Genomic DNA, 27,770 nt, shown 5'->3' with positions numbered 1-27,770 from the left:
TTATATTCTGAATATTTATAAAGCTAAAATCATTGAACATCACAAGCTATCCGGAATATTTTCTGATGCACATGAAGATTCTATATCATCAGGTTTCTCAGTTGTTTGTCTAAATGACAATGTCTTAAAGGTTCTTTGGATTTCTGGGAATTCCTCATCCTCATTGGAAACCACAGAAATGAATTCATCACAGGTTTTGCTAGAAATATCATTTGGTTCTGTATTATGCAAAACATTCTTATTGCAATCTCCTCTTTGAGCAGAAGAATCAGTCTGATTTGTATCTACCGGTACATTTAATTTTTTGTCAATATACGAATCCTCCAAATTATGGTCGTCTTCATAGGATCCATCTTCTAATGGTTCAGTAAATGTTTTTTGACTAGAATCTTTTGATCCATTCTGATCATGAGAATCGTCCACGGAATGCATGTCACTTGCACCTATACTTAAAAATTTCTTAAAATCGGAATGGTTCTGGTGATAATCTGTAGTTGAAAGAGTTGACATTTGACTTTCTAATATTAAATTTTTGCCGCCAAAATACTCTCCACTGTTTGTGGTCATATCAGAATCGGTTCTGGGTTTAACATCTAAAGAATTATTTCTATCATATTGGGCATGGTTGATTCCAAATTCACTAAAATCAACTAGTTCTGTAACTTTTAAGCTACTATCAATAGCATCAATATCATTGAAAAGGTCAGATTTATCGGAGACAGGATTTGAAATTTTGAAAAAATTGTCATCTGGTGAAGGATGAAAGTGAATGTCTGCTGAATCTTGGTCCTCCAAAGTTTGTCTGTTGGCATTAGAATTTACAGAACTAAGATTTGAAAAACTGTCATTTTCTCTTTTCAACCTTTCTGTTTTGGTTCCTGCCAAGACGTTTTCTATTGTGACCATATCTGTACTGTCTGGTGCACTTAATCTACCTCCAGAAGCTAGAGAGCTATGAGTGTCAATATCACTGTAATTTTTATCTTTAATATCACTATTTGGTTTGTGGAGTCTATTCTGGTTTTCTCTGAAAAATATAAGTACTGTTTCATTACTTCTACTTTAAAATCTATATCTATGTATTAAAATATTCTACTTCAGACATTCAATATGATTTTAAGGAGATGTGGGTAAATATAAATGAGACAGCAACATGACAATACAGATAACCATTAGGCATCTATATATGAAAAAAAAAAGTCTTAATAATAGACAGACGTGTAAGGTTATATCAACCTCTAAATTGTCACGTCTTAATATATTGTAAATAAATATACATGTAACACTTTTTTTGAAGGATAGAATTGTTTAAATCTCTCTACACAGGAATTTTTAAGAAACTTTTTCATGAAGCACTATGTTAATGGTTAACAGATAGCTAGCTAACTTATTCATGTTTCAACTAAAGCTTTAATAAAAGCACATACTATATTGAATAGCTTTCATTTTTGATATTGATTCAATTTACATTTGATTCAGATAGCTTACTATTACATGTTTAAATTATAGCAATAATTTTTATAATAAAAACACATACTATATGGAAAATCTGTCATTTGAAACATTAAATCAAATTATTCTTGATTTCGAATCAAAATAATTTTCCTTTTTCATACCCTCATATTTATGGTAACCTTCGATCAAATCACCATACATAAAACTGAAAGTTTTACACAGAAAAATATTGTTTATGTTAGTCTTTCTATAAAACTCCTAATAGAGGATCATTTCACTTTAGTTTAACTCAACATTTTAAGAGAATATGCAGCATGTTTTTTGAAAGAAGACACTATCAGCCTACTTCATCTTGTATTTTTTTTTTACAAGATTACATTTACAATACATGCCAGAGAATGAGAGATGATTATCTAGTGATGACAATATAGATTGGTTTTACATTTATTTGAAGAAAATGAGAATTTCGATAACAATAACTCCATATTTGTTATGGCAATGTATGGTAAGCAAAGAAAGAAATGTAAGCTTAATGAAGCATTTTGGGCATTATTTCAGTTATTACATGATTAACATTTAAAGAAAGAAGAATTAGTATGATGCTGTTACAAGTTTATTTATATGTTAATCAAGACGCAAAAGTAAGAAATTTTGATGTTTATATAACTTACCTTCTAATTTTCACTGTTAAAGACTTATATCATTTATTAATGAGTTTTGACTATACTTTTTTTAATCTTTTATATGTTTTCTTTACATTCAGAGTTCAAAGTATAAGTTTAAAGGAGAATCAGTGCATATTTCTCTAAATGAGGGAGCCTTGCATAAAAAGTATAAAATAAACAGGGATATAAACTACACACATGAAGAAAAATAGGCAGGATATTTTTTTCATGAATACCTGCAGATTGAAAAGATAACCAAGTTACTAGTTTAATTTTATCCGCATGGAGTAAAAGTTCCACAAATTAACTTTACTCTAAATCTTTACTGACAGTGGTGAAAGATTCAAAGCATAACAAATAGGACTAATTCTGGCATACTTATAACATGACTGTGGTACATGTATTATGTAGTGAAATTTCTGTAAAAAAAAACTGGTTTGACTAAATTTTTAAATATTGAAGAAAAGATGAAATTGACAAAAATATTATATAATATGGAATAAATAATAAGTGCATCCCAATACATAGCCTAACTTACACTTTCGTTCCAAGTCTAAGTTCTAATAATGTTTTGATATTTTGTAAAGTGGTCCGTAAATCAGCTGTCCCCATTCCGCAATAAAATCTAAGCTGAAAAACAATAATGATACATCTATATATTTCTATAAAATGCAGAAAATTTTTTTATAGTAAGGACATACAAAAAGTATTAGTGCATGAATTTTTTAAAAATTATTCTTGGTTTCTTGTTTGAATTATATCACATTTTGTCATCAAGCAGCCTTTTATAGCATACAATATTTGGTATGAAGCAGGCTAATTGTTGACGACTGTATGGTGTCCTATAGTTGTTTACATCCACATCCGTTTGTCTCTGTTTGATAGTTGTCTCATTGGCAATCATACCACACTTCCTTATTATTATATTGCTCTTGTTAAATCATGACAGTTGATGCATTTTCATATCTACGGATGTTTTAAATTATTAAAATTTTTATTTAAATGTCTTTGCATGCTATCTTGAAATGTGCTTTGAATCAATTCTTGCAACATGAAAAGTGCTGACTGCTGATCTCTACATAACTTTATTTTTTTATTTTTTTTTTATTTTTGTATTTAGTCAACAAAAGTGTTTAATTCTATCAAAAAACAGTGGAAAAAATAGACCTTTAAAAAAAGGAAACAGGTTTGTGAAACTAACCTGTACTGATATTTCCATAAAGTAATTACTAGTATTAAAACACACATGGTACCAAAGGAGGGCACTTTGAAAATGGGATAACCACCAATGAAGGCAATTTTGGAATATCACTTAAATTTTCACTTTACAAAAAAAGAATTTGACAGTTGACACCCACCCCTTGTTCAGATTTCAAAGTGCCTTCCTGGGTCACATGTATGTTTTTTATGGAACAGCCCTAACTTAAAATACCATTATTACTTGACATTACCTGACCAATATCTTTGTTCAGCAAATATACACCATAGTTAAAGTAAAACTTTTCTTTGCCTTTTGAGTAAAGTGGGAATCTACAAAACAGTATAGAAATTATTTATTCTGAAAATCAGTCAAATAAACATTACAATTCTACAGGATATGTACATTTTCATAAATGTCTCCATACAACAGCATAAGAAAATATTAAAACAATTTCAGCTCCTTGTGTGTTTCTAGGGTTCCATCTACAAATAATGATGTTTATATTGTAAATTTCATGAATTACTACAGATTATAAAAATAGTCAAATTACTAGTTTAATTTTATCTGCTTGGATTAAAACTTCCACAAATTAACTTTACTCTAAATCTTTACTGACAGTGGTGAAAGATTCAAAGCATAACAAATAGGACTAATTCTGGCATACTTATAACATGACTGTGGTACATGTCAGTAACTGCTAGTAGTCCTTTGTTAATTTATGTTTATCATTGTCATTTTATTTAGTTTCTTCTGTTACCTATTCTAAAATTGGACTCATACTTCTTTTGAACTGAGTTTTACTGTGTGTTTGTTTATTCCACATTGGCTCGAGTTATAGGGGGAGGGGTGAGATCTCACAAAACATGTTTAACCCTGTCACATGCTTGTGCTTGTCCCAAGTCAGGAACCTCTAGCTTTTGTTAGTCTTGTGTGTTTTTTTTTTAAATTTTCGGTTCATTTGTATGTTTCGGAGTTTAGTGTGGCATCCATTTTGCTGAACTAGTATACATAATTGTTTAGGGCCAGCCTCATGGTGCTGGATTTTCTCACTTCAAAGAAGACCCATCGGTGGCCTTGGGCTGTTTTCTGCTCTATGGTCGGGTTGTTGTCTCTTTGACACATTCCCCATTTCCATTCTTTATTCTATTTAATGTTTTCTGTTTTTCCAAATGCTTTCATTAACATATTTTTTTAAAGTGTGTTGATTCTCATACAACCAGGTTCAAATTGGTCATAAACGAGCAGATATTCTAAGTAATACACTGTTTTGGAGGAAGTCTACATTGTGTTGATGCAGAATTTAAGGATCAAATAAATAGAACTTTGTCAAAGTTATTGAATATATGAAAAGTCCTTTAAAATGATATCTGACAATTCATCAAAAAACATACGTATTATCTTTATCTGTTAGCTTGTGGTGTATATGGTCCATAATCTGTGACCTTGAACTCCTATGTTCTATAGGATATCTCAAAGGTACATCAAGAATGTGTGACATCATTGTAACCATATGAGCTGTGTAACCAAGGGCAACAGCTACCTGTGTGTCATCACAACCTATAAATTTCAATTTTTCGAGATTAGTTTTGCTTCTTAATACAAAGGGCTGTTCCAAAAAAATATGCATGGGACACAGGGAAGGCACTTTGAAATCTCAACTAGTGTCAGGTACAAAGAAATTCAAAATTTGCCTCTGTGGTTGTTATTTACCCCATTGTAAAAGTGCCTTCGCTGGGTACCATGTATATCTAAATGGAACAATTCCTAATAATTAATTATATTGATGTACTCATTCTATGAGTAAGCAAGAGAAATGCATAAAAATATCAAGAAATGTTTATTTCTTTGAATATCTGTACATTATCTTTTTGAACACTGCCTTCACAAAGACTTTCAAATGAGTTGATCAAATGAAATTGCTTAAACTTAATTTGTACACTTTAACTGCTCATACTAAAAATGAATATTGTTCTCCAGTTCAAAAATATTGACAAAATAACATAAATATATTTACCATGAAAACTTTCTGAATCTGGTAACTTGACATGACAAATAAAACAGTCTTTCTTTTTGTTCTACAAAAATTATCATATTCTTAACATGTAATCATCTTTTTAAAGGTTTCTTTATAAAGTTGATAAGTCATTAGTTTTAGCCAATTCTATTTTTTTATTATTTTTAAGTTCACACAGTTTTTCCTTTTTTTTTTCTCTTTGTCAATTGTTTGCAGATCAATTCTTGTTCTTCAAAGTGTTTATTTACAAATTGTACAAGACTTTTGAATACAAATTCTTTTCATTTGAACAAAAATATTCTTCTAAAGTGAAAAGCATTTCATTGTGAAAATGGTAACATTTAAATTACCAAACAAAACAATGGTTGCAGTGCATATGTCTAAAAATCCTAAAATTCAGAGATAATATAAAACAATTCTATTTCTCATATATGTTTGCAACATTGTTTTCTTCAAATTACTGAGTGATTTTATAAAACAAAAAGTCCATGACTTCTCTCATTTCAAAAGTATAGAAGATACATACAAAATTAAAGGCAAAAGACAATTATTTTTCCTAAATAAATGGGGAATGTGTCCATGGGACACAGATGATGCCCCACTTGCATAGCATATAAAACAAGTAAAACTGTGAGCTACTGCTCACTGATGATACCCCCGCCGAAATATTTTGGTAAACAGGAAGTTGTTGAGTGATGAATCTGAAAACGCATCACACGGTGTAACGTACTTATATAAACCCTGAAAACAAATTTCAAAAATCCTTGTCAAGTAGTTCCTGAGAAAAATGTTACGAAAATTTTCAACTTGGCTATCATGTGTAAAATAATACAAGTGTTCGGTAAACAGGAAGTTGTTGAGTGATGAATCTGAAAACGCATCACACAGTGTAACTTACTTATATAAACCCTGAAACCAAATTTCAGAAATCCTTGTCAAGTAGTTCCTGAGAAAAATGCGACGAAAATATTCATGGGACGGACGGATGGACTGACCGACTGATGGACTGACTGAAGGACAGACAGAGGTAAAACAGTATACCCCCCCTTTTTTAAAGCGGGATAATAATTATGGAGGGACATAACTGAAGAATGGTAAAAGTGACGCTACCCAAATTTGTACTTGATCTGAGTTTTGTGGTAATAAGTATTGTGTATTAGTTTCATAAAATTTGGTTGAGGCAAACTTAAGTTAGAGAACGGAAACGAAAAATTCAGCAATTGTACCATTTGTAAAGGGGCATAACTCTAGAACGGTTAAAGTGCTGCCACCAAAATTCAAACTTGATCTGTGTTTTGTGGTAATAAGCATTGTGTATAAGTTTCATAACATTTGGTTGAGGCAAAGTAAAGTTAGAGAATAGAAACCAACTTTGGGATGTACGGACATACGTACGTACAGACAGATAAGGGTAAAACTTAATGCCCCCCCCCCCCACTATGTCGGGGGCATAAAAACAAGAATGTGTCCATAGTACACGGATGCCCCACTCACACTATCATTTTCTATGTTGAATGGACTGTGAAATTGGGGTCAAAACTCTAATTTGGCATTACAATTAGAAAGATCATATCATAGGGAACATGTGTACTAAGTTTCAAGTTGATTGGTCTTCAACTTCATCAAAAACTACCTTCACCAAAAATTTTAACCTGAAGCAGGACAGACGGATGAACAGACGGATGGACAAACGAACGGATGGACAAACGAACGGATGTACAGACCAAAAAACAGATACAATCTTTAAAAAATTTTGTGTCACAAATTAAAGCATTATAATCCTACTTTTTCTCTCCCCAATAAAAACAACGGCTCTTCTTAACTTAACATTTCCAGTACTCCTGTTCTCATAAATAACTTCATGACATACAATTCATAAGTATAGTGGCTGAAAAAGGGCAGGTCCAAGGTCCAAAATGCAATGATTTCTGATGTAACTTAATAGCAATTTACAGATTAAAGCATACCTCTGTAATAGGATAAACATAGGTTTCCAACTCGCTAATCAACTGTTTTCTTCTTATCTTCCACTGTGCTTCTTCTTTGATAAAATTTTCTCTGAAAATAATTGAACATTTTTACACATTACAAGTACATATATATCTACTAAGGGGTTGAAATCATAACAATTAGCACATAAATCTCACTGCACTATGTTTGCTTCATACTAAATCTTAAACACTTGTATATAACAAAAGTAATTTCATTCACTTCCTCTCCTTCAGGATATTCGCTCCTCTGTTTCAAAATAACAAGCTTTTTAAAAGACTGTTATAAATTGATAGTATATAAATAACTGTACTTAAAAAGTAGAAAAAAATGACGGGTCCGTGTCCTTTTTTCTTGAGATATTATCAATTGAAAATTTGGCGGGAATGATTCTCTCTGGATTTTACATACATTTTACGTTGGCACCTTTTTCTTTCAAAAAACTATCTAAAAATAAGGATTTTATAAGATTTTCAAAAATGGCTTTTTAAACTTTATCTTATAAAATAATTAAAAGAAAATTAGGGGGTATCGGGCAAAATTTTGATTAACACTACATGGATAAAACTAGGGGATTCCGAATGTCTGACAAAAAGTCAAAAACAAGAGAAGCGAACATCCTTAATTTAAGTTTACTATCAATTATCATAATTGTCTGACCACACCTAAATGTAAATCTTCCATGGAAGACAATTGTAACCTACCAATCATATACACTAAGTGTCAAACTTCACAGTGTCAGATAATAATCTGTCTTTAAATCTTTAAAGTTTAACAAAAATGTTGTTCACAAAGTAAAACTAAAGCCTGTACCCCCTGTAGATTATGTTAATTGATATACTGTAAATTCAAAAGTTATTGCATGCATTTATAATTTTAATTTCGAAATGACAGACCAAAATGTAAGAATTGCTACACTCGCAATAATTTCTGAATTTACAGTACTATTTGCTTACACACACCAACCTTGTTTGATTATAACTTTTCTTGCTCTCACATAAATCTTCTCTCTTTTTCTTTAACTGGAGGAATCTTTCATTTATCTCTTCTTCTGAAATAGAACAAATTAACATTCTAAATGTTATTACCATGGAAACTGTTTTAAAAATGTCTTAAAAAAAAACAATATACTATACATGTACAAGTCTGACAGGCTAAATGTTCTGTTCTTGGATTTTATTTTAGTTTTAGTTTATATACTTTATTAAAAGATGATTATTTATCATAATAATATATACTGACATATATGTAGACCTGATATGTTAATCTGTAGAAAGCTGGTTTTATTTCATTATAATTTTTAAACAAAAAAGTTATCTGGAAAAAAGACTTCACTCGAAGTGCTGACCTCTCAAACAATATGCAGGTGCATAAATGTTTGATACATATTTTTTTTAAATAAGTAACAGACTGATTTAGTATATGACTTATCTATATCATTTCAAATTGTATAAAAAGATACAAGAAAAACCAGATAGAAAACAAAAGGCATGTTCTTTTCCAAATGGATGAGAGCAGGTCAATATATATTTCCTTCCATTGTCGTCTGGGATACATAATTCCCCAGTTTTTAATCCTGTATTTTGAAGTTATTTTTACAATTTCAATATTCATAATTTTGTCAAAGCTAGCATTTAGAGTTTTCAAATCATACCCATTTTTATGTGTTCTATTCCAATCTTGATTTGTTCAGAAAAAAGTAATATACTATAATTCAATATTGCTTAGTGCTCATTTTTAAAATTCTGTACCTTTTTGTTGACTGATATTTTTCTGTTTATCGAGATCATCTTTAGCTAACTGTAGTCTTGACATCTGCCATGTTAACTCACTTCTCATCTGTTCTCTCTTCATTATTAAAGCTTCTCTACTTGATAGCTGAAAAAAATATATGAAAATTTCTCAATATATTCTGATTACTTTTTACTATAAAAGTACTGTTTGGATACTACTATTTTGGGACTTTTTAGTACCTTTCTATTATACAGTAACTAAGGAAAGAGGTATTCCTTTGAATGAATTCAAGAACCAAAAACAATTAAATATCCAACCCACACAAAAAGGATTCAAACAATTTCAAGTAGTTCCATAGTATATTCAATATTTCTGATCAATGGCTGTCTATATCTAAATGGTTGTACAGTAATCTATAAATACATATAGATGCACTATTTGGTTGGATGTTATTTTTTGGTGGGTTGCTCTCTCCATGACAACCTCATTGTTTTTAAAAGAAAGTCTGATTGAACTTTAAATTTTGTTCTAGTATGCACACATGTGTTTTTTTAAACATTTAAAAATCCTATAATCTACATGTATATTCTTAGTAAATAAATGTAAATTTTGGTACAATGTAGTACTTAATCTTTTTATCCAGAAATAAATTGTATTCATTTTCAAAAGTAGAAATTATACCTTATCATTTCACATAAGTTAAGTGTAACTGCTTTAAAACTAAGGGTGGATTTATAAAACGAATTAGAAGAACATACCAATCCATTTTAAAATAAGAAATATGTGCTACTAAAAACTTAGACCTCATTTGTGTCTTTTATCATATATTGAAGTGTTCTGTCATTTTGGGTAATTTTGTATTGATGGCAGATCTTTGATAATCTGTCTTAAATTTATTTCCTTCTTTCTGTAATGTATAGTTTGACATATTGTAAAGATATCTACTGTGGATTCATTTATTTTCGTGTTTATCGATTTTCGTGGATTGAGGAAAACTTGCATTTTCGAGTATAATTAATTTCGTGGTCTTGCCAAAGTCTGTATACAACCTTATAGAGGATGTTTTATTCCTTGAACATTTAAATTAGCGGTTCACCTGTACCCACGAAATCAACAAAATTTAGTATATCACGAATAATAATGAATCCACGGTAGCTATTGTTAAAGACCATATGGTGATCTCTAGTTGTTTTTTATGTTATTAAGTTGTTGTCTCATTAATGTAGACCAAACATCTCTTTTTATTCATGTAACAATTGGATTACTTAAATCATACATTTAAAACCCAATTATATTTTTCTAATATTTCAATAAGTATTTCCACATTGGAATGTTCTAAGAATCCTAAAACTTAATGTCTTTACATTAAAAATTACGAAAGTCTGAATACTTTAACTAACAGTACTAAATTCTGAAGAAACAGATATAAATTTCATACCTTTTGGGATTTTTCTTGAGATGACAACAGTTTATCTTCAATTTTACTATGGTACTTGTTAACAGTAGCCTGGGTCTGTTTTGTTGCTCTCAGGACTGTGTAAATTCTGTAAAAAAAATTATTGAAAGAAACTTCAAAAAACGATTACTTAAATCTGCATTTGACTGTTTCATGCAAATGCAATCAGTCTTTATACAAAATTTCCCCTTTTATTTATTTTAAATCCAAAGATTATAATTCGATTTCATACTTCTTATATATGCTATGAACTTATCAAATATCGACTGAATTTCACGAACTACTATGACCCCAATATTTCATTAGAATTCATCAGTACAACAAGAAATGATTGTAACAGGATGCTGTTACGAAGTCTCCCAAACGAAGCTCCCATAATTCGTAATTCCCAGGGTCGTCTGACATTGGGCAACGTCCAGTGAAAATTGGTTTGGTCCAGTAAAGTTATATGCATTAGTGATGCCTGGGGACTAACCTTGTATATCATTCAAATCATCTTGGCATGACAAACCAGAATATATATGGTTTAGGGGTGGGGATCTCGACCATTTACAAGATACTAGAACATTGGGGGTGGGGAGGAACCCCTGGGGACTGGCCCTATACGTCATTCAAATGTTCATAACATGACGAACAGGAATATATATGGTTTAGGGGTGGGGATCTCAACCATTTACAAGATATTAGATAATTGGGGGTGGGGGGAACCCCTGGGGACTGACCGTATACGTCATTCAAATGTTCGACACATGACAAATAGGAATATATATGGTTTAGGGGTGGGGATCTCAACCATTTACAAGATATTAGAACTTTCTCAAATGGCAGGGGGTCGGGATTACCCCTGGGGACTAACCCTGTATATCATTCAAACCATCTTAGCATGACAAACCAGAATATATATGGTTTAGGGATGGGGATCTTGACCACTTAGAAGATATTAGAACTTTCTTAAATGGCAGGGGGTGGGGGTGACCCCTGGGGGCTAACCCTGTGTTTCATTTGATGTGCTTTATCATGACAAACCAGAATATATATGGTTTAGGGGTGGGGATCTCGACCATTTACAAAATATTAGAACTTTCTCAAATGGCAGGGGGTCGGGATTACCCCTGGGGACTAACCCTGTATATCATTCAAACCATCTTAGCATGACAAACCAGAATATATATGGTTTAGGGATGGGGATCTTGACCACTTAGAAGATATTAGAACTTTCTTAAATGGCAGGGGGTGGGGGTGACCCCTGGGGACTAACCCTGTATAACATTTGATGTGCTTTATCATGACAAACCAGAATATATATGGTTTAGGGGTGGGGATCTTGACCATTTACAAGATATTAGAACTTTCTCAAATGGCATGGGGGTCGGGATGACCCCTGGGGACTAACCCTGTATATCATTCAAACCATCTTAGCATGACAAACCAGAATATATATGGTTTAGGGGTGGGGATCTTGACCACTTACAAGGTATTAGAACTTTCTTAAATGGCAGGGGGTGGGGGTGACCCCTGGGGACTAACCCTGTATATCATTAAAACCATCTTAGCATGACAAACCAGAATATATATGGTTTAGGGGTGGGGATCTTGACAACTTACAAGATAATAGAACTTTCTTAAATGGCAGGGGGTGGGGTGACCCCTGGGGACTAACCCTGTATTTCATTTGATGTGCTTTATCATGACAAACCAGAATATATATGGTTTAGGGGTGGGGATCTCGACCATTTACAAGATATTAGAACTTTCTCAAATGGCAGGGGGTCGGGATGACCCCTGGGGACTAACCATGTATATCATTCAAACCATCTTAGCATGACAAACCAGAATATAAATGGTTTAGGGGTGGGGATCTCGACCATTTACAAGATATTAGAACTTTCACAAATGGCAGGGGGTCAGGATAACCCCTGGGGACTAACCCTGTTTATCATTCAAACCATCTTAGCATGACAAACCAGAATATATATGGTTTAGGGGTGGGGATCTTGACCACTTACAAGGTATTCGGACTTTCTTAAATGGCAGGGGGTGGGGGTGACCCCTGGGGACTAACCCTGTATTTCATTTAATGGGCTTTATCATTTAGAACATTTTCAATTAAAAAGATTGTGTCTATCACAAACGGTTTTCAATTTATAATCATTTGAAAATTTTAAAAAATAAAATCCCATAGGGTTCTATAGTAAAACCCTCTTTTCTTTTTGCCCCTCAAAGTACCCCTTTATAAACCCCATTGCACAAACAAAACCCTGATTGCACCACTAGACATGTTAGTCTAACATATTGTGAAACCCTAAGTTAATCTGACAAGCGGTTTTGGAGAACGAGTGCGGACAAGTTCAAATTTAAAAGCGGCGGAAGAAGAAGAAGAATAATAATAATAATAAGAACTGAGCAAAAACAATAAGTCTTCCCAAACTTCGTTTGGGAGACTTAATAAAACACAACATACATGCACCTTCTATTTTAGACAACAGAGAACTTTTCCTCAATATTCAACATTAAACTCTAATCATTTGATGTTATTGCTTGTCAAATTTACATAAATTTTGATATGTCACATCATATAAAAACAAAGACTTTTCAGACAGAAAACTTACAATTTGTTTAAGTTTATTTTTTTAATATCTAAAATCTAAAGACCAGAAATATTTTTTTTTTCAATTATAATTCATCTTATATACCCCAATATATTGTCAGACAACAAATCTAAATTTTGTATTTCATTTAAAAACATTTATAAAAACAACAAAAAAATCTTTCAATAGTTCTTTGTTTGATGCTCTTGAAATCACATTATTAATGATGCCAAGAAAAGCTACTTTTAAATGAATGAATTTCTATAACATCAACACATCTGGAATATTTTGACCTGTGACTGTACACACCTGGAAACAGAAAGTGCTCTGTAGGAGTTTCTGACTGCAGCTGAATCTATTTTCATCACATTTCCAGCTAACTCTGGTTTCTAAAATGGTAAAAAAGAGAATAACTGAAGATACCTCTGCTGATAAAAACTACAAAGATCTTTGAGTTCCTGTGTTTTTAAACAAATGACTTTTTTATTTTTGTTACAGATTAAATCTTGGCACTCACCAAGAAAAATGTATGGTCTTGAAAAATCATATTGTTAACAAAAGTTGACTTCTTAAATACAATTCATGTCAGATATCTTTATTTCAATTTACAGACTATCATCAGAAATCTTGATTTCTTATAGAATTTTTAGTCATTATGTTGCTGTCTCATTGGCATATACCCAACACGTCTTTTTATTCATAACAATTTTAAACAATCATAAATATTTTAAAGTATGTTCTGTTCGGAACCTAGTGAAGAATTGTGTTACCACACAGTAATTTACTGCATTCATTAATCCTCATGGAAAGTTACATGATGATGACGTCATATACGTTAATAAACATCTAGTCAGAAAATCTTATTATGCAATTATATTGTGAGCCGTTTTTCTTTATAGATCTTTTGAGTCACCGTGTTTTGGATTGATTGATCAATTGTTGGTGTTAAATGCCACTTTCAGCACAGTTTGCTATATCGTGACAACTGGTTTTTATTCATGGAGGAAGGCAGAGTACCTGGGCAGGAAAACTGGCAACCCAAGTGAGTTAATATAGGAGTCAATCATACATTACCACGAGCAGGATTCAAACTCACAATCTCAGTGTTGACAGGCTAGTTATAACTGTAGATGAACTACTAAGACCACTTGACCATAGAGGCCTCTAGGAGTTTTAGATCCTAACATACTAACTGTATTTTCATTTAGGAATGTTAAGAAACTATGTACTTCTGTGACTTACCTTTGTCAAGTCTACTTCAGGAGCAGTAAAATATTTGTCAAACATCCCAAATATAAGAGAATTAGAAGCATACTTTACTGTGTCTTGCTGAAGCTAAAATGGAACCAAAAAAATCTATATTAAATACAACTTTTGGAAAAGGAAATATCTTCAAAAGGATAAGAATAGTAAGTAACATAAAAAAAAATAACAGCAACTTTTTGGTTAAAAAGCTACTCATATGAAAAAAAAGTTAACTTTCATTTTGTGTAGAGTAGTAAATGGAATAGGCTTATACATCTATATATAACCTCTTATGGCATTTTTTAAAATAAAATTTTTTTTTTCCTAAAGAAACACCACTTTCATCATGTTCATATACACCGTAAATGTAAGTCAATAAATATGCATAAACATTGAATAATACAAATCATAAAATGACTCTGAATCCTTGTTTTAAGTTGTGTATTGCAAATTGCCTAGGTCATTGACATTAATTAGGTTTCACAGGTTTTTTAAAATTACATTCAGAATTTGTCATAAATGAACCCACAGAAATTTTTTTTAAATAATAAATGTGGATAGTGTCCACATGTGGACACAGATGATGCCCCTGCTTGCATATCATATAGTTATAAAGGGAAATAACTGAAGAACGGTAAAAGTGACGCTACCCAAATTTGAACTTGATCTGAGTTTTGTGGTAATAAGCATTGTGTGTACGTCTCATAACATTTGGATGAGGCTAACTTAAGTAGAGAACAGAAACTAAAAATTCAGCAATTTTTCTATTTGTAAACACGCACAACTGTAGATCGGTTGTGTATAAGTTTTATAACATTTGTTTGAGACAAACTTAAGTTAGAGAACGGAAACGAAAAATTCAGCAAATTTTTATGTTTATAAATGGACATAACTCAAGAATGGTAAAAGTGTCGCCACCAAATTTCATAACATTTGGTTGAGGCAAACTAAAGTTAGAAAACGGAAACAAAAAATTTGTATAGGTTTCATAATGTTTGGTTGGGGCAAACTTAAGTTACAGAATGGAAACGAAAAATTTTGCAATCTTTCAATTAATAAAGGGGCATAACTCAATAATGGTTAAAGTGACACTACCCAAATTCAACTTGATCTGTGTTTTATCAGTGGAAGTCAAAATTAAACATTGCATTGTATAAAGCATTGATTGTAGTTGATTCAACTATAATCATGGACAAAGGAAGATAACTCCAATTTTAATATAAATAAAATTACTTGATATTTAGAAGAAAATAAAAATTTTGCAATTTTTCCATTTATAAAGGGACATAACTCTAGAACGGTTAAAGTGACGCCACCAAAATTCAAACTTGATCTGTGTTTTGTGGTAATAAGCATTGTGTATAAGTTTCAAAACATTTGGTTAAGGCAAACTTAAGTTAGAGAACGGAAACTAAAAATTTTGCAATTTTTCCATTTATAAAGGGACATAACTCTAGAACGGTTAAAGTGACGCCACCAAAATTCAACTTAATCTGTGTTTTGTGGTAATAAGCATTGTGTATAAGTTTCATAACATTTGGTTGAGGCAAACTCAAGTGAGAGAACGGAAACCAATTTTGGGATGTATGGACGGACGTACAGACGGACAAGGGTAAAACTTAATGCCCCCACCGCTATGGCGGGGGCATAAAAATGTTTTAAATGTACTCAAGCTATCCAGTAAAAAATCCTACCTTGTCAGCAAAGAAAACCAGTCCCATTAGATTTACATCCCAATCAATCAATAGGTCAAATTTGTCCTTTATACCAACCCATACCTTCACTACTAAAACTGGTCCATTGTTAAGGAATATATCATATTAGATTAATCAAGGATTTGTATAGTACACTATACAAATCCTTGGATTAATCAAAAGATAAAAATACTTGGGCCAAAAAAAAATATATATTTTGTTCTGTTCCTTCCCCCATACCTATCCTAAATTTTCAAACCAATTTTTGTGATGGGAAGTAAAGAATACAGAAAATGTATTATAGACTTTAAGTTACTGAAGGCTGAACACTAAATCTAGCCAAATCTTATCATATAAAAAAGATACATCTTGTTCTTGTACTGATATTGTCTTCATATCTACTGATGTCAAAACTCTGCCATGTTGGATTCTACAATTATATACAAAATAGAATATACTTTTCAAAATGAAAAATACAGAAACCTACAAATGTATAGTTCATTAATAAGACTAATAGTATTTGTTAACTTCATTCATATTCTTTCTAGCTCCATCAAATTTTTAGTTCAGTAAGGACTACTACCATGAAAACATGAAAAAGCAAATTTTCTAAAATTAAATTAGGTCGCTAAAGCATTATTGATGTATGTTGGATCTGTTCACCTACATGTTGATAAAAGAATGCATTTTTTTTACTAATTCTTTCACTAACTGGAAGGGCTAAGATTTCTGTATCAATCTAACTATTTCAACTTGGGTAATACTAAATAGTTACATTTTTGTACTCCTGTCCCATTTTAGAAGTTTTTTAAGCCCCTATCAGTTTTTCCATAAAAGAAGTTACATATAATAAAGCTATAGGCTCCCAAGAGTCTAAGGTGCTTAACTGGCAAAATTAGGCTATAAGATATTTACTTTTATCTTTATTGCAATCAGTTATGTTTGCCCATTTGTAGATCTTATTTATCTAATCATTATGCTAATTTCTCTTTATTTATTATATATTTCAAAAGTGCCAAAAAAAAGGATAAAAACTTGTCATTTTTTTTTTTTATCTTGCAGAATATTTTTGCTGTTTACTGTTTCTCTTTATCTATTATAACATAGAGAATAATAGCCAAAACTGCAAAAAATAAAAAGGCAATAAATCATCAATTAAGGGTAATAACTTTTGAAATGAGACAATTGACAGGTTATGTGGACTTATTTATAATCATATTTAGATCTTATCTTGCTGAACAATTTTGCTGTTTAACAATTGTCAGGTTTTTTTTGCGAGAGTAATCAGAACTTAGTTTTCTCAATTGAATTGCTTCATATTTTTAATGTCGGGGCCTTTTATAGCCGACTATACGGTATGGGTTTTTCTCATAGTTGAAGGCCGTATGGTTGCCTATAACTGCTTACATCAACTTGATTTGAACTTTGGTGGGTAGTTGTCTCATTGGCAATCATACCTCATCTCCTTATTTTTATATTAACAAACAAAATAAATTTGATTATTACTGGATCAAATGTACATATTCAGCTCCAGATGTTCATTTCTTTGCTGATATTGCTTGGCTTCTGTCATATTGACAATTACTACATATGTCTTTTTCCATAACTTTATATGAATAAAAATTAATCGTAATTTTTCAGATAAACAATAAGTTTTCTTGAAAATAGTATGCTATAATATTCAAAAAGATTTCCTTGTAACTTATAACTTACCAGAGATCCCTGTATCTTTTCACTTGTATAAAATGCTAAAAAGAAAAAATGGACAATGCAATTACTATGAAAAATAACTGTAATCAACTTTTGTCAGCCTTTTATTCTTATGGCATATAATAAAATACATTTTAATGTAATTAAGAAGAAACCCTAAACATAGGGACCACAACCTTAGTCCGTGTGACTGATATCTAACACCACAGATCATCCAATTCAATCTAAGATTTAATAGTGTTCAAATCTCGCTCCATCCATTTGCAAATTGACAAATATGGTCATAATCAGATAATTGGAAAAGTATCCTACATAATGAAAGTAAATCATTTTCTTAAGGATGTTTGCTCCTCTGTTTAAAAATGACAAGCTTTTAAAAAGACTTACAAACTGATAGTATATAAAAAATGGAACTTAAAATGTTGAAAAAAATGACAGGTCTGTATCCTTGTTTTTGAGATATATATAATCAATTGAAAATTTGTCAGGAAATGATTCTCTCTAGATTTTTTACACATTTATCAAGGATTTGTATAGAGATACACTGGCATTGGCACCTTTTTTCTACAAAAACTATGAATAATTAACAAGGTTTTTTTTTCAGATTTAAAATAAACAGCTGCGCCATGAGCACATGATACGCCCGTCGTCTTGTGTGTGAATTTTTATGCAATAATCAGAAATAGTTTCTGACATACGGCGCGACATGCGAAAACCCCCTTTTTGTTTACAAAAATCTCAATATCTCTAAAATAAAATTTTGAATCAATACCAAAAAGTATGCAGATCTTTAGATTAATATTACTAAGAAATGTGTAAAATTTTAAGCTATAATCATAAATTGTTTTTGAGATATGGCGCGACATGTGAAAAACCCCTCCCCTTTTTTTACAAAATACTCAATAACTCAAAAATAAAATTTTGAATCATCACCAAAAAGTATACAGATCTTAAGATTAATATAACTAAGAAGTGTGTAAAATTTTAAGCAATAATCATAAATTGTTTTTGAGATACAGCGCGACATGTGAAAAACCCCTCCCCCTTTTTTTACAAAATACTCAATAACTCAAAAATAAAATTTTGAATCATCACCAAAAAGTCTACAAATCTTAAGATTAATATAACTAAGAAGTTTGTAAAGTTTTAAGCAATAATCATAAATTGTTTTTGAGATACTGCATGACATGTGAAAAAAAACACACACCTGTTTTAGTTACTAAGTCCTGTAACTCAAAAAGTTTTAATCTTATTTTCACCAAAAAGTATACAGATCGTTTGACCATCATAAGAAACAACTATGTAAAGTTTCATGAAATTTGGATAAGTCGTTCTCAAGTTACGGTGCAACATGTTTATGCCGGACAGACAGACGGACAGACGACATTTGTATACCATAATACGTCCCGTCAAAATTTTGACTAGCGTATTAAAAATGACTTTCTAAACTAATTGGTATATATATATAAATTATGAAAAGAAAAATAGGTGGGGGGGGGATTTTATTTGCACTACATGGATAAAACTAGGGGATTTGGAACATATCTGACAAAAAGTCAAAAACAAGAGTAGCAAACATCCTTTAGCATGTATTTTTTCTTGATTTTTCTTCTTTTCTGTCATTGCATTGCTATTGCCTTAACATAAACCCCACATCTTGTTTTGTTTATATCAATTTTTTTATTGGAGACTTAAATAATAATTTGCCAATTAGATACAAACTCTATGAGGGTATGGATAGGGTTTACAGAGTGGGGAATAATGGGCAATGACTACAGAAAATGCCGGCCCAAAAAATAAAGAAAAGAGAAAAATATGCCCAAAAAAAATTAATGGAGAATAATGACCAAAACAAATAAAGGATAAAGAAAAATAACCCAAACTTTAAAATAAAATGCTTCGCTGGGCGCAGCTTGATACGACCGCAGAGGTCGAACCCTGAACAGTTGGGGCAAGTATGGACACAACATTCAAGCTTGATACAGCTCTGAATTTGGATTGTGATTAAATATTTGACACAGCATAGGTTTCTGACACAGAAAGAATGTGGTCTAAGAACTTCAATTTTTTTAATTTACCTATTATGGTCCAATGTCCAAAATCAAAATACATGGTTAGATTCAGCATATCAAAGAACCCCATATATTCAATTTTTGTTGAAATCAAACAAAGTTTAATTTTGGACCCCAACTTGGACAAACTTGAAAACTGGTCCCATAATCAAAAATCTAAACACATGTTTAGATTCAGCATATCAAAGTACCCCAAGAATTCAATTTTTGTTAAAATCAAACTAAGTTTAATTTTGGACCCTTTGGACCTTAATGTAGACCAATTTAAAAAACGGGACCCAAAATTAAAAATCTAAATACACGGTTAGATTTGGCATATCAAAGAACCCCAATAATTCAATTTTTGATGAAATCAAACAAAGTTTAATTTTGGACCCTTTTGACCTCAATATGAACCAATTTGATAGCGGGCCCACAAAATAAAAAACCTAAATACATGGTAAGATTCAGCATATCAAAGAACCCCATATATTCAATTTTTGTTGAAATCAAACAAATTTAAATTTTGGACCCCAATTTGGACCAACTTGAAAACTGGGCCAAAAATCTAAAATCTAAATACATGTTTAGATTCAGCATATCAAAGAACCCCATATATTCAATTTTTGTTGAAATCAAACAAAGTTTAATTTTGGACCCCAACTTGGACCAACTTGAAAACTGGTCCCATAATCAAAAATCTAAACACATGTTTAGATTCAGCATATCAAAGAACCCCAAAAATTCACAATTTTTTTTAAAATCAAACTAAGTTTAATTTTGGACCCTTTGGACCTTAATGTAGACCAATTTAAAAAACAGGACCCAAAATTAAAAATCTAAATACACGGTTAGATTTGGCATATCAAAGAACCCCAATAATTCAATTTTTGATGAAATCAAACAAAGTTTAATTTTGGACCCTTTTGACCTCAATATGAACCAATTTGATAGCGGGCCCACAAATAAAAAATCTAAATACATGGTAAGATTCAGCATATCAAAGAACCCCATATATTCAATTTTTGTTGAAATCAAACAAAGTTTAATTTTGGACCCCAATTTGGACCAACTTGAAAACTGGGCCAAAATTCTAAAATCTAAATACATGTTTAGATTCAGCATATCAAAGAACCCCATATATTCAATTTTTGTTGAAATCAAACAAAGTTTAATTTTGGACCCCAACTTGGACCAACTTGAAAACTGGGCCCATAATCAAAAATCTAAACACATGTTTAGATTCAGCATATCAAAGAACCCCAAGAATTCAATTTTTGTTAAAATCAAACTAAGTTTAATTTTGGACCCTTTGGACCTTAATGTAGACCAATTTAAAAACAGGACCCAAAATTAAAAATCTAAATACACGGTTAGATTTGGCATATCAAAGAACCCCAACAATTCAATTTTTGATGAAATCAAACAAAGTTTAATTTTGGACCCTTTTGACCTCAATGTGGACAAAGTTGATAACGGGGCCCAAAAATCAAAAATCTAAATACATGGTTAGATTCAGCATATCAAAGAACCCCATATATTCAATTTTTGTTGAAATCAAACAAAGTTTAATTTTGGACCCCGATTTGGACCAACTTGAAAACTGGGCCCATAATCAAAAATCTAAATACATGTTTAGATTCAGCATATCAAAGTACCCTAAAAATTCAATTTTTGTTAAAATCAAACTAAGTTTAATTTTGGACCCTTTTGACCTTAATGTAGACCAATTTGAAAATGGAACCAAAAATTAAGAATCTAAATACACGGTTAGATTCGGCATATCAAAGAACCCCAATAATTCAATTTTTGATGAAATCAAACAAAGTTAAATTTTGGACCCTTTGGACCTCAATGTGGACCAATTTAAAAACGGGGCCCAAAATCCAAAAACTTAATACACGGTTAGATTCAGCATATTAAAGAACCCCAAGAATTCAAGAATAAAACCCCATTGAAATTGATCAAGAAATAAGCAATTTATACGAAGTATCTTCTTTTGCACAATACTGTGCAATTGAATATTTCTTGCTATTGTGCAATACTGTACAATTGACAATTTCTTGCTATTGCGCAATATTGTGCTATTGGATATTTCTTGCTATTGCGCAATACTGTGCAATTGAAGATTTCTTGCTATTGCTTAATACTGTGCAATTGAAGATTTCTTGCAATTGTGCAATACTGTGCAATTGAAAATTTCTTGCTATTGCACAATACTTATTATATAATAATTTACACATCCTGTTTGGTGTGTATCTCCTACCATATCATTATTATTTGCTTTAAAATATTAATCAGAAATAACCAACTTAAAATGGAAAATTTTAAAAGAAAAAAAAAAGGAAAAAAAGAAAAAAAAAGAAAAAAAAAAATCCCCCCCCCCCAAATTTTTTGAACCCCCTTATGATTCATCACCCCCAAACTCAATCCCAGCCTTCCCTTTGTGGTATGGTACCTTGCAGTACAATTTCAGAGAGATCCATACACTTGAACACAAGTTATTGTCTGGAAACTAGAAAAATGCTTATTTTTGGCCCCTTTTTGGCCCCCAATTCCTAAACGTTTCAGGCAATTACCCCCAAACTCAATTCCAGCTTTCCCTTTGTGATATGGAACCTTGTAGTACAATTTCAGAAATATCCAAACACTTACACACAAGTTATTGTCATGAAACTAGAAAAATGCTTGTTTTTTGCCCCTTTTTTGGCCCCTAATTCCTAAAATTTTGAGGCAATTACCCCCAAAATCAATTACAGCCTTCCCTTTGTGATATGGAACCTTGTGGTACAATGTCAGAGAGATCCATACACTTACACACAAGTTATTGTCTGGAAGTTACAAAAATGCTTATTTTTGGCCCCTTTTTGGCCCCTAATTCCTTAACTGTTGGTACCATAACCCCAAAAATCAATCCCCACCTTTCTTTCGTGGTATTGAACCTTATGGTAAAATTTCATGGAGATCCATTCACTTAAACTAAAGTTAGAGTGCGAAAACCAATGTGTCTTCGGACGACGCCGGACGACGACGACGACGACGACGACGACGACAGCGACGACGACGACGACGCCAACGTCATACCAATATACGACCAAAAAATTTTCAATTTTTGCGGTCGTATAAAAATACACGAATAAAGACAACCTGATTCATACCCTCCTCAAAGTTACACCAAGTAAAATTGAATCCAAGACCTTGTTAAAACACTGTACCTGGAACATTTCTGTCTGTATGTAGAGTAAAGTAGGACTGCAGATTTGTCAAGTCTTTTCCTTTGTGTCCTGGCCAACATAAATTTCTTAATGCTAGACATCTTAAGTGTCTGAGTCTTCTCTGAAAAAAATGAAATAAAATGTAAATTAACATCTTAAGGTAAAAATTTAAAAAAAAAACACTTTTGTAAGGGTTTCTCAAAATGCCTATCCTTTATAAATTTTATTGGGACTTTTGAACCTTGACAAATTACTGATTTTCCAATATATACAGATAAACAAATTGACCATTATAAAAAATACTTCCTACCCACTTACCCTGCTTTTCTTAACCATAAACATTTTTTTTAGCCTTCTCTGTGTATCTTCCAATGCAGCTAATTATCAACTGCCTCAAACATTAAAGTTTATGGTTTGTAAATTATGGTCAGTTACTTCAGTGTTACTGACAATAATTTGGTTTATTGCATTACACCTTTGTCATTTAATTTATAGTTTAAAAAAATGTAATGCATAAATCACCTTGCAACCGGAACTATTTTTAACTGTTTTGGAGTCAGTGCTCTATCTTTGAGCATTCACATCTTTCAAACTCTTAAAAAAAAGTCTTTCACCTACAATCTTTTTATGAACCTCGTTCAGTGTTTGATAATAAATGTTTTTGACATTGTGAATATATGAAATCATAACTAAAGGCTCCATGAGCCAGTATCGCTCATCTTTCAATTTTGCATAAAATTGATACATTGCAATGAGAATATTTTAAATAAGTTTCAGAAAAAATGTATTATTATCGTTCAAGGGCAATAACTCCTATAAGGAGTTGAGTAACAATTTCAGGTATGTTGACTGATTTGTAGTAAATGCCCAGCTGAATATTTTAGCCGGTTACAGTTGCTCTCCATCTACTTTAGCTAAAACAAACTAGAGGCTCTCAAGAGCCTGTGTCGCTCACCTGTATTTACTGATGCTTTGGAAATCATGTAAAATAAGGTTAAAATCATAATTAATAGTATTAGATATTAGATATTATAATGATATCTAAGATAATAAAAAAAAAAAGGCAAAATTTTTGTAAAATTACTAACTCAGGGGCAGCAACCCAACAACGGGTTGTCGGATTCGTCTGAAAATTTCAGGGCAGATAAATATAAATCTGATAAACATTTTTTGCCACCTGTCAGATTTGCTCTAAATGCTTTAGTTTCAGAGAAAAAACCAAAAACTGCATTTTACCCCTATGTTCTATTTTTAACCAAGTCGGCCATGATGGTTGGAAGGCGGGGTCATCGGACAAATATTTTAACCTAGATACCCTAATAATAATTATGGCCAATTATGGTTAAATTTGTCTCAGTAGTTTCTGAGAAGAAGATTTTTGTAAAAGATTACAAAAATTTACGAAAATTGTTAAAAATTGACTATTAAGGGCAATAACTCCTAAAGGGGTCAACTGACAATTTTGGTCATGACAACGTATTTGTAGATCTTACTTTGCTGAACATTATTGCTGTTTACAGTTTATCTCTATCTATAATAATATTCAAGATAATAACCAAAAACTGCAAAATTTCCTTATAATTACCAATTCAGGAACAGCAACCGAACAACGGGTTGTCAGATTCGTCTGAAAATTCCAGGGCAGATAGATCTTGACCTGATAATCAGTTTTACCTTATGTCAGATTTACTTAAATGCTTTGGTTTCAGAGATATAAGCCAAAAACTACATTTTACCCCTATGTTCTATTTTTAGCCATGGTGGCCATCTTGGTTGGTTGGCAGGGTCATCCGACACATTTTTTAAACTAGATACCCTAATGATGATTGTGGCCAAGTTTGGTTAAATTTGGCCCAGTGGTTTCAGAGGAGAAGATTTTTGTAAAAAGCTAACAACGACGGACGACGGACGCAAAGTGATGAGAAAAGCTCACTTGGCCCTTCGGGCCAGGTGAGCTCAAAAAAACAAAAAATGGTTTAAAATCATCATTCAAAGGCAATAACCCCTGTAAACAGTCAGCTGACAATTTCAGCCATATTTATTTAATAGTAGGTCTTATCCTGCTGGTCAATTTTGTTATACAGTTCCTTAAACATGTTAAAATCTACTAAAATTTCTGAAAAAAAACACCACAAAATGGGAATAAAGTCCCTTTAAAGCAGAATTCAATAACTCCTACAGATAAGGAGTCAACAGATGGTTTTTGCCATGTTTGACTGATTTATAGATCTTGTCCTGCTGATCAATTGGCTTCTTACAGTTTCTTTTCATCCTATATACTAGTTTATGTAACAGTAACAGAAAATGGTTAAAAATTCATTCAAGGGCAATAACTTCTACATTGAATAAACCAACAATTTCATCCAAGTTGTATTAATAGTAGATCTTGTACTGTTGGTCATTTTTGCTTGTACATTTTCTCTCTAACTAATCTAATTTCCACAAAAAAAAAACCCACAAAAATGGGTAAAAGGGTCTTTCAAGTGCAATAACTCCAATATGGAGTCGACTGTCAAATTGGGACATGTTGAATTATTTGTTGATCTTGTCCTTCTGATTAATCTTGTAGTTCATAATTTCTGTCTATCAATTTTGAGTCACAGCTAATAAACGGGTAAAAAAAGGTTCAGTTAATTACTGCTAATAACATTTGAATTTAGCCAAGTTAATTAGCACAAGCCAGGATGATTAAAATTCAAAAACCAAAAAATGGAAGAAGTTTACATGTAAACAATATCTCATCAAACCTTGATGCTAATCAGCTATTAAAAACATGGAACTGACTATCATACGAACATAATATTAACCCAGCAAAGACCAAGTACCTTTTTAAGTTTTACCCTGCATCGAAATCTAAGTTTTTAATGGTTCCAGTCCAGTTCCAAGGGTCCAGACTATAACTACAGAGTTCCACCAATATAACCCAGAACCTGATATGATGAAATCAGAAAAGTCAGTAAGTGCATTGTACAAACGGACTAGTGCTTAAAACTGTGACTTTAAACACTTGAAATTACTATGTCAAGTGCTCATCTTATACACTTCAGAGAAATTCATGTTCAAGAAGGATGTTTGTTATAAATTTGAGGAGTCACATGACACTGTGACTGACAAGTATAAAACGCACAAAAAATCTGATTGTTTGAAACAAATAACCTGCTAAAGCACCTGCCTTATCTTAACTGAAGTTAGACACGAGACATTTTTTTTGAATTTTTAAAACATGCCAAGACTAGAGAGGATACAGAGCTTGATACGGAAACTTACAAAAACAAATGTATCTACATTGTTTGTACATGTATAATTGAAGATCCAATGTTGAGCTTTAGGTGTCTTTATTGGTTTTAATAAATTAATGGTATTAAAATTACTGTCAAACTTCTGTCCTTCCCATTTAGAAGGCACCAGACATGTATGATGGATAATTGACAACATTGTACTTCTGAATCCCCACATTTTATACCTTAAATGATAAACAGCTACATGTATATTTGTAAATGTTTATGCCATCCATGTGAGGATACTGCCCCTGTAGTTACCAGTGTTTCTGGTATTTACCACCCTGGTGGATACTCCCCAATTAGGCATTTTACTTGCAAATACTTGTCAATTGAATTTTTATTGTTCTTTTAACTGACTTTACTATAGTAATAATTCTAGTTAAACATTGGTAGATCTAAACTTTATTCCTTTTGCATGATTCAGTTTATCATGGTTTATAAAAAAGAATAATGCTGGTATGTTCTATTAACTTTTAATATGAAAAATTTCTACTTAATTAGTTAGTGGGGTGATGATATTTAATACACAAGATATATATAAAATTTCTATTGTATAAATCAAGATATTTTTTCATCAAAAGGTTTGATTTTTTATAGGTATAAAATAAAAAAAAACAACCCATGACCAGGTTACCTAAGACCGTTGGTCCTAGCAATTTAGCAATTTTCTGTCCAATTCACCATGTAATTGACAAGCAGAGACCTTTTTTTTATAGTACTGTCCTATCAAAATTTCAATTGACCAGTACATGTATGTTCCTCTATTTACCATGGGGGCCTGGTCAATACTAATATTGACTTTTTTCCAACCTTGTAAGACGAAGTCTTGGAAAGCTTTATAATATTTATATTTTGCTGCAGTGTCTTCCTGGGACAGATCTATAAAAAAAAATATCCTCAGTAGGCTTCATAATTATCTGGATGAACACTCAGAACTTGAAGACTGACAGTGACAGAAGTAAAACCTTATTTACACACCTCACACAACCAAGTGCATATTTTCACGAGTCCTGTCAAGTTATTAGGATCAGAAAGTCACATAGGGAATTAGAAATTAAACTATCTGTATCGTCTGGGTCGGTGCTTATTTAATATTTGTATAATTTCATTTTTCTAAGTTTAATTTGCAGCGTCTTTTTCTTTCTTTCTTAAATTACCTGGTATGACGATAATTCAAAGTAGTTTCGCGCAAATTTAGAAGAATTTTCCATGTTACAGTATGTAGCTACATTATTGATAAGGATTCTAATGTGTTAATGTTTAAAATGTATTTCTAATAGTCATGGGGAGTTTTCGCTGTCGGAAATTAACTCCGTCCACCATTTTAAACATCTCGAATTTGATCATGTGACTTAATGTTCTCCCAGCGATTTCACTAAATTAAAGAGTGCTTGCACAAATTTAAGGGTCAAATAAACATTTTTATGCACCCACAATGGCAGACTTTACTGAAAAAGAAATCAAAACAATTA

General features: G+C 31.8%; 1 protein-coding gene across 1 annotated transcript; it reads right to left on the bottom strand.

The window, feature by feature from the left end:
- Positions 1–27,631, bottom strand: LOC127738484 (UV radiation resistance-associated gene protein-like). The gene is made up of 16 exons (XM_052249760.1): positions 27,456–27,631; positions 23,018–23,138; positions 17,755–17,789; positions 16,408–16,471; positions 16,042–16,139; positions 14,345–14,437; positions 13,412–13,491; positions 10,497–10,602; positions 9,076–9,202; positions 8,291–8,375; positions 7,303–7,393; positions 5,336–5,396; positions 4,713–4,878; positions 3,572–3,650; positions 2,659–2,750; positions 1–1,027 (listed from the first exon to the last, which is right to left on the bottom strand). Exons 1-16 carry the CDS (start codon positions 27,507–27,509, stop codon positions 40–42), a joined length of 2,340 nt encoding a protein of 779 aa, XP_052105720.1. The 5' UTR covers positions 27,510–27,631; the 3' UTR covers positions 1–39.
- Positions 27,632–27,770: the final 139 nt, after the last annotated feature.

The sequence above is a fragment of the Mytilus californianus genome, unplaced genomic scaffold, assembly GCF_021869535.1.
Source record: "Mytilus californianus isolate M0D057914Y unplaced genomic scaffold, xbMytCali1.0.p SCAF_4, whole genome shotgun sequence".
NCBI classification, from domain to species: domain Eukaryota; kingdom Metazoa; phylum Mollusca; class Bivalvia; order Mytilida; family Mytilidae; genus Mytilus; species Mytilus californianus.
This window is presented reverse-complemented; position numbering and strand designations above follow the sequence as displayed.

Bases quoted from the DNA above. Each gene is read 5' to 3' on its own strand.
- LOC127738484 (XM_052249760.1), bottom strand. From the start codon at position 27,509: ATGGAAAATTCTTCTAAATTTGCGCGAAACTACTTTGAATTATCGTCA. The intron at 10,603-13,411 runs GTGTGTACAGTC...TTTTTTTTACAG, and splicing joins AGAGCACTTTCTGTTTCCAG to AATTTACACAGTCCTGAGAG. The intron at 7,394-8,290 runs GTTGGTGTGTGT...AATTATTTTCAG, and splicing joins AAAAGTTATAATCAAACAAG to AGAAAATTTTATCAAAGAAG.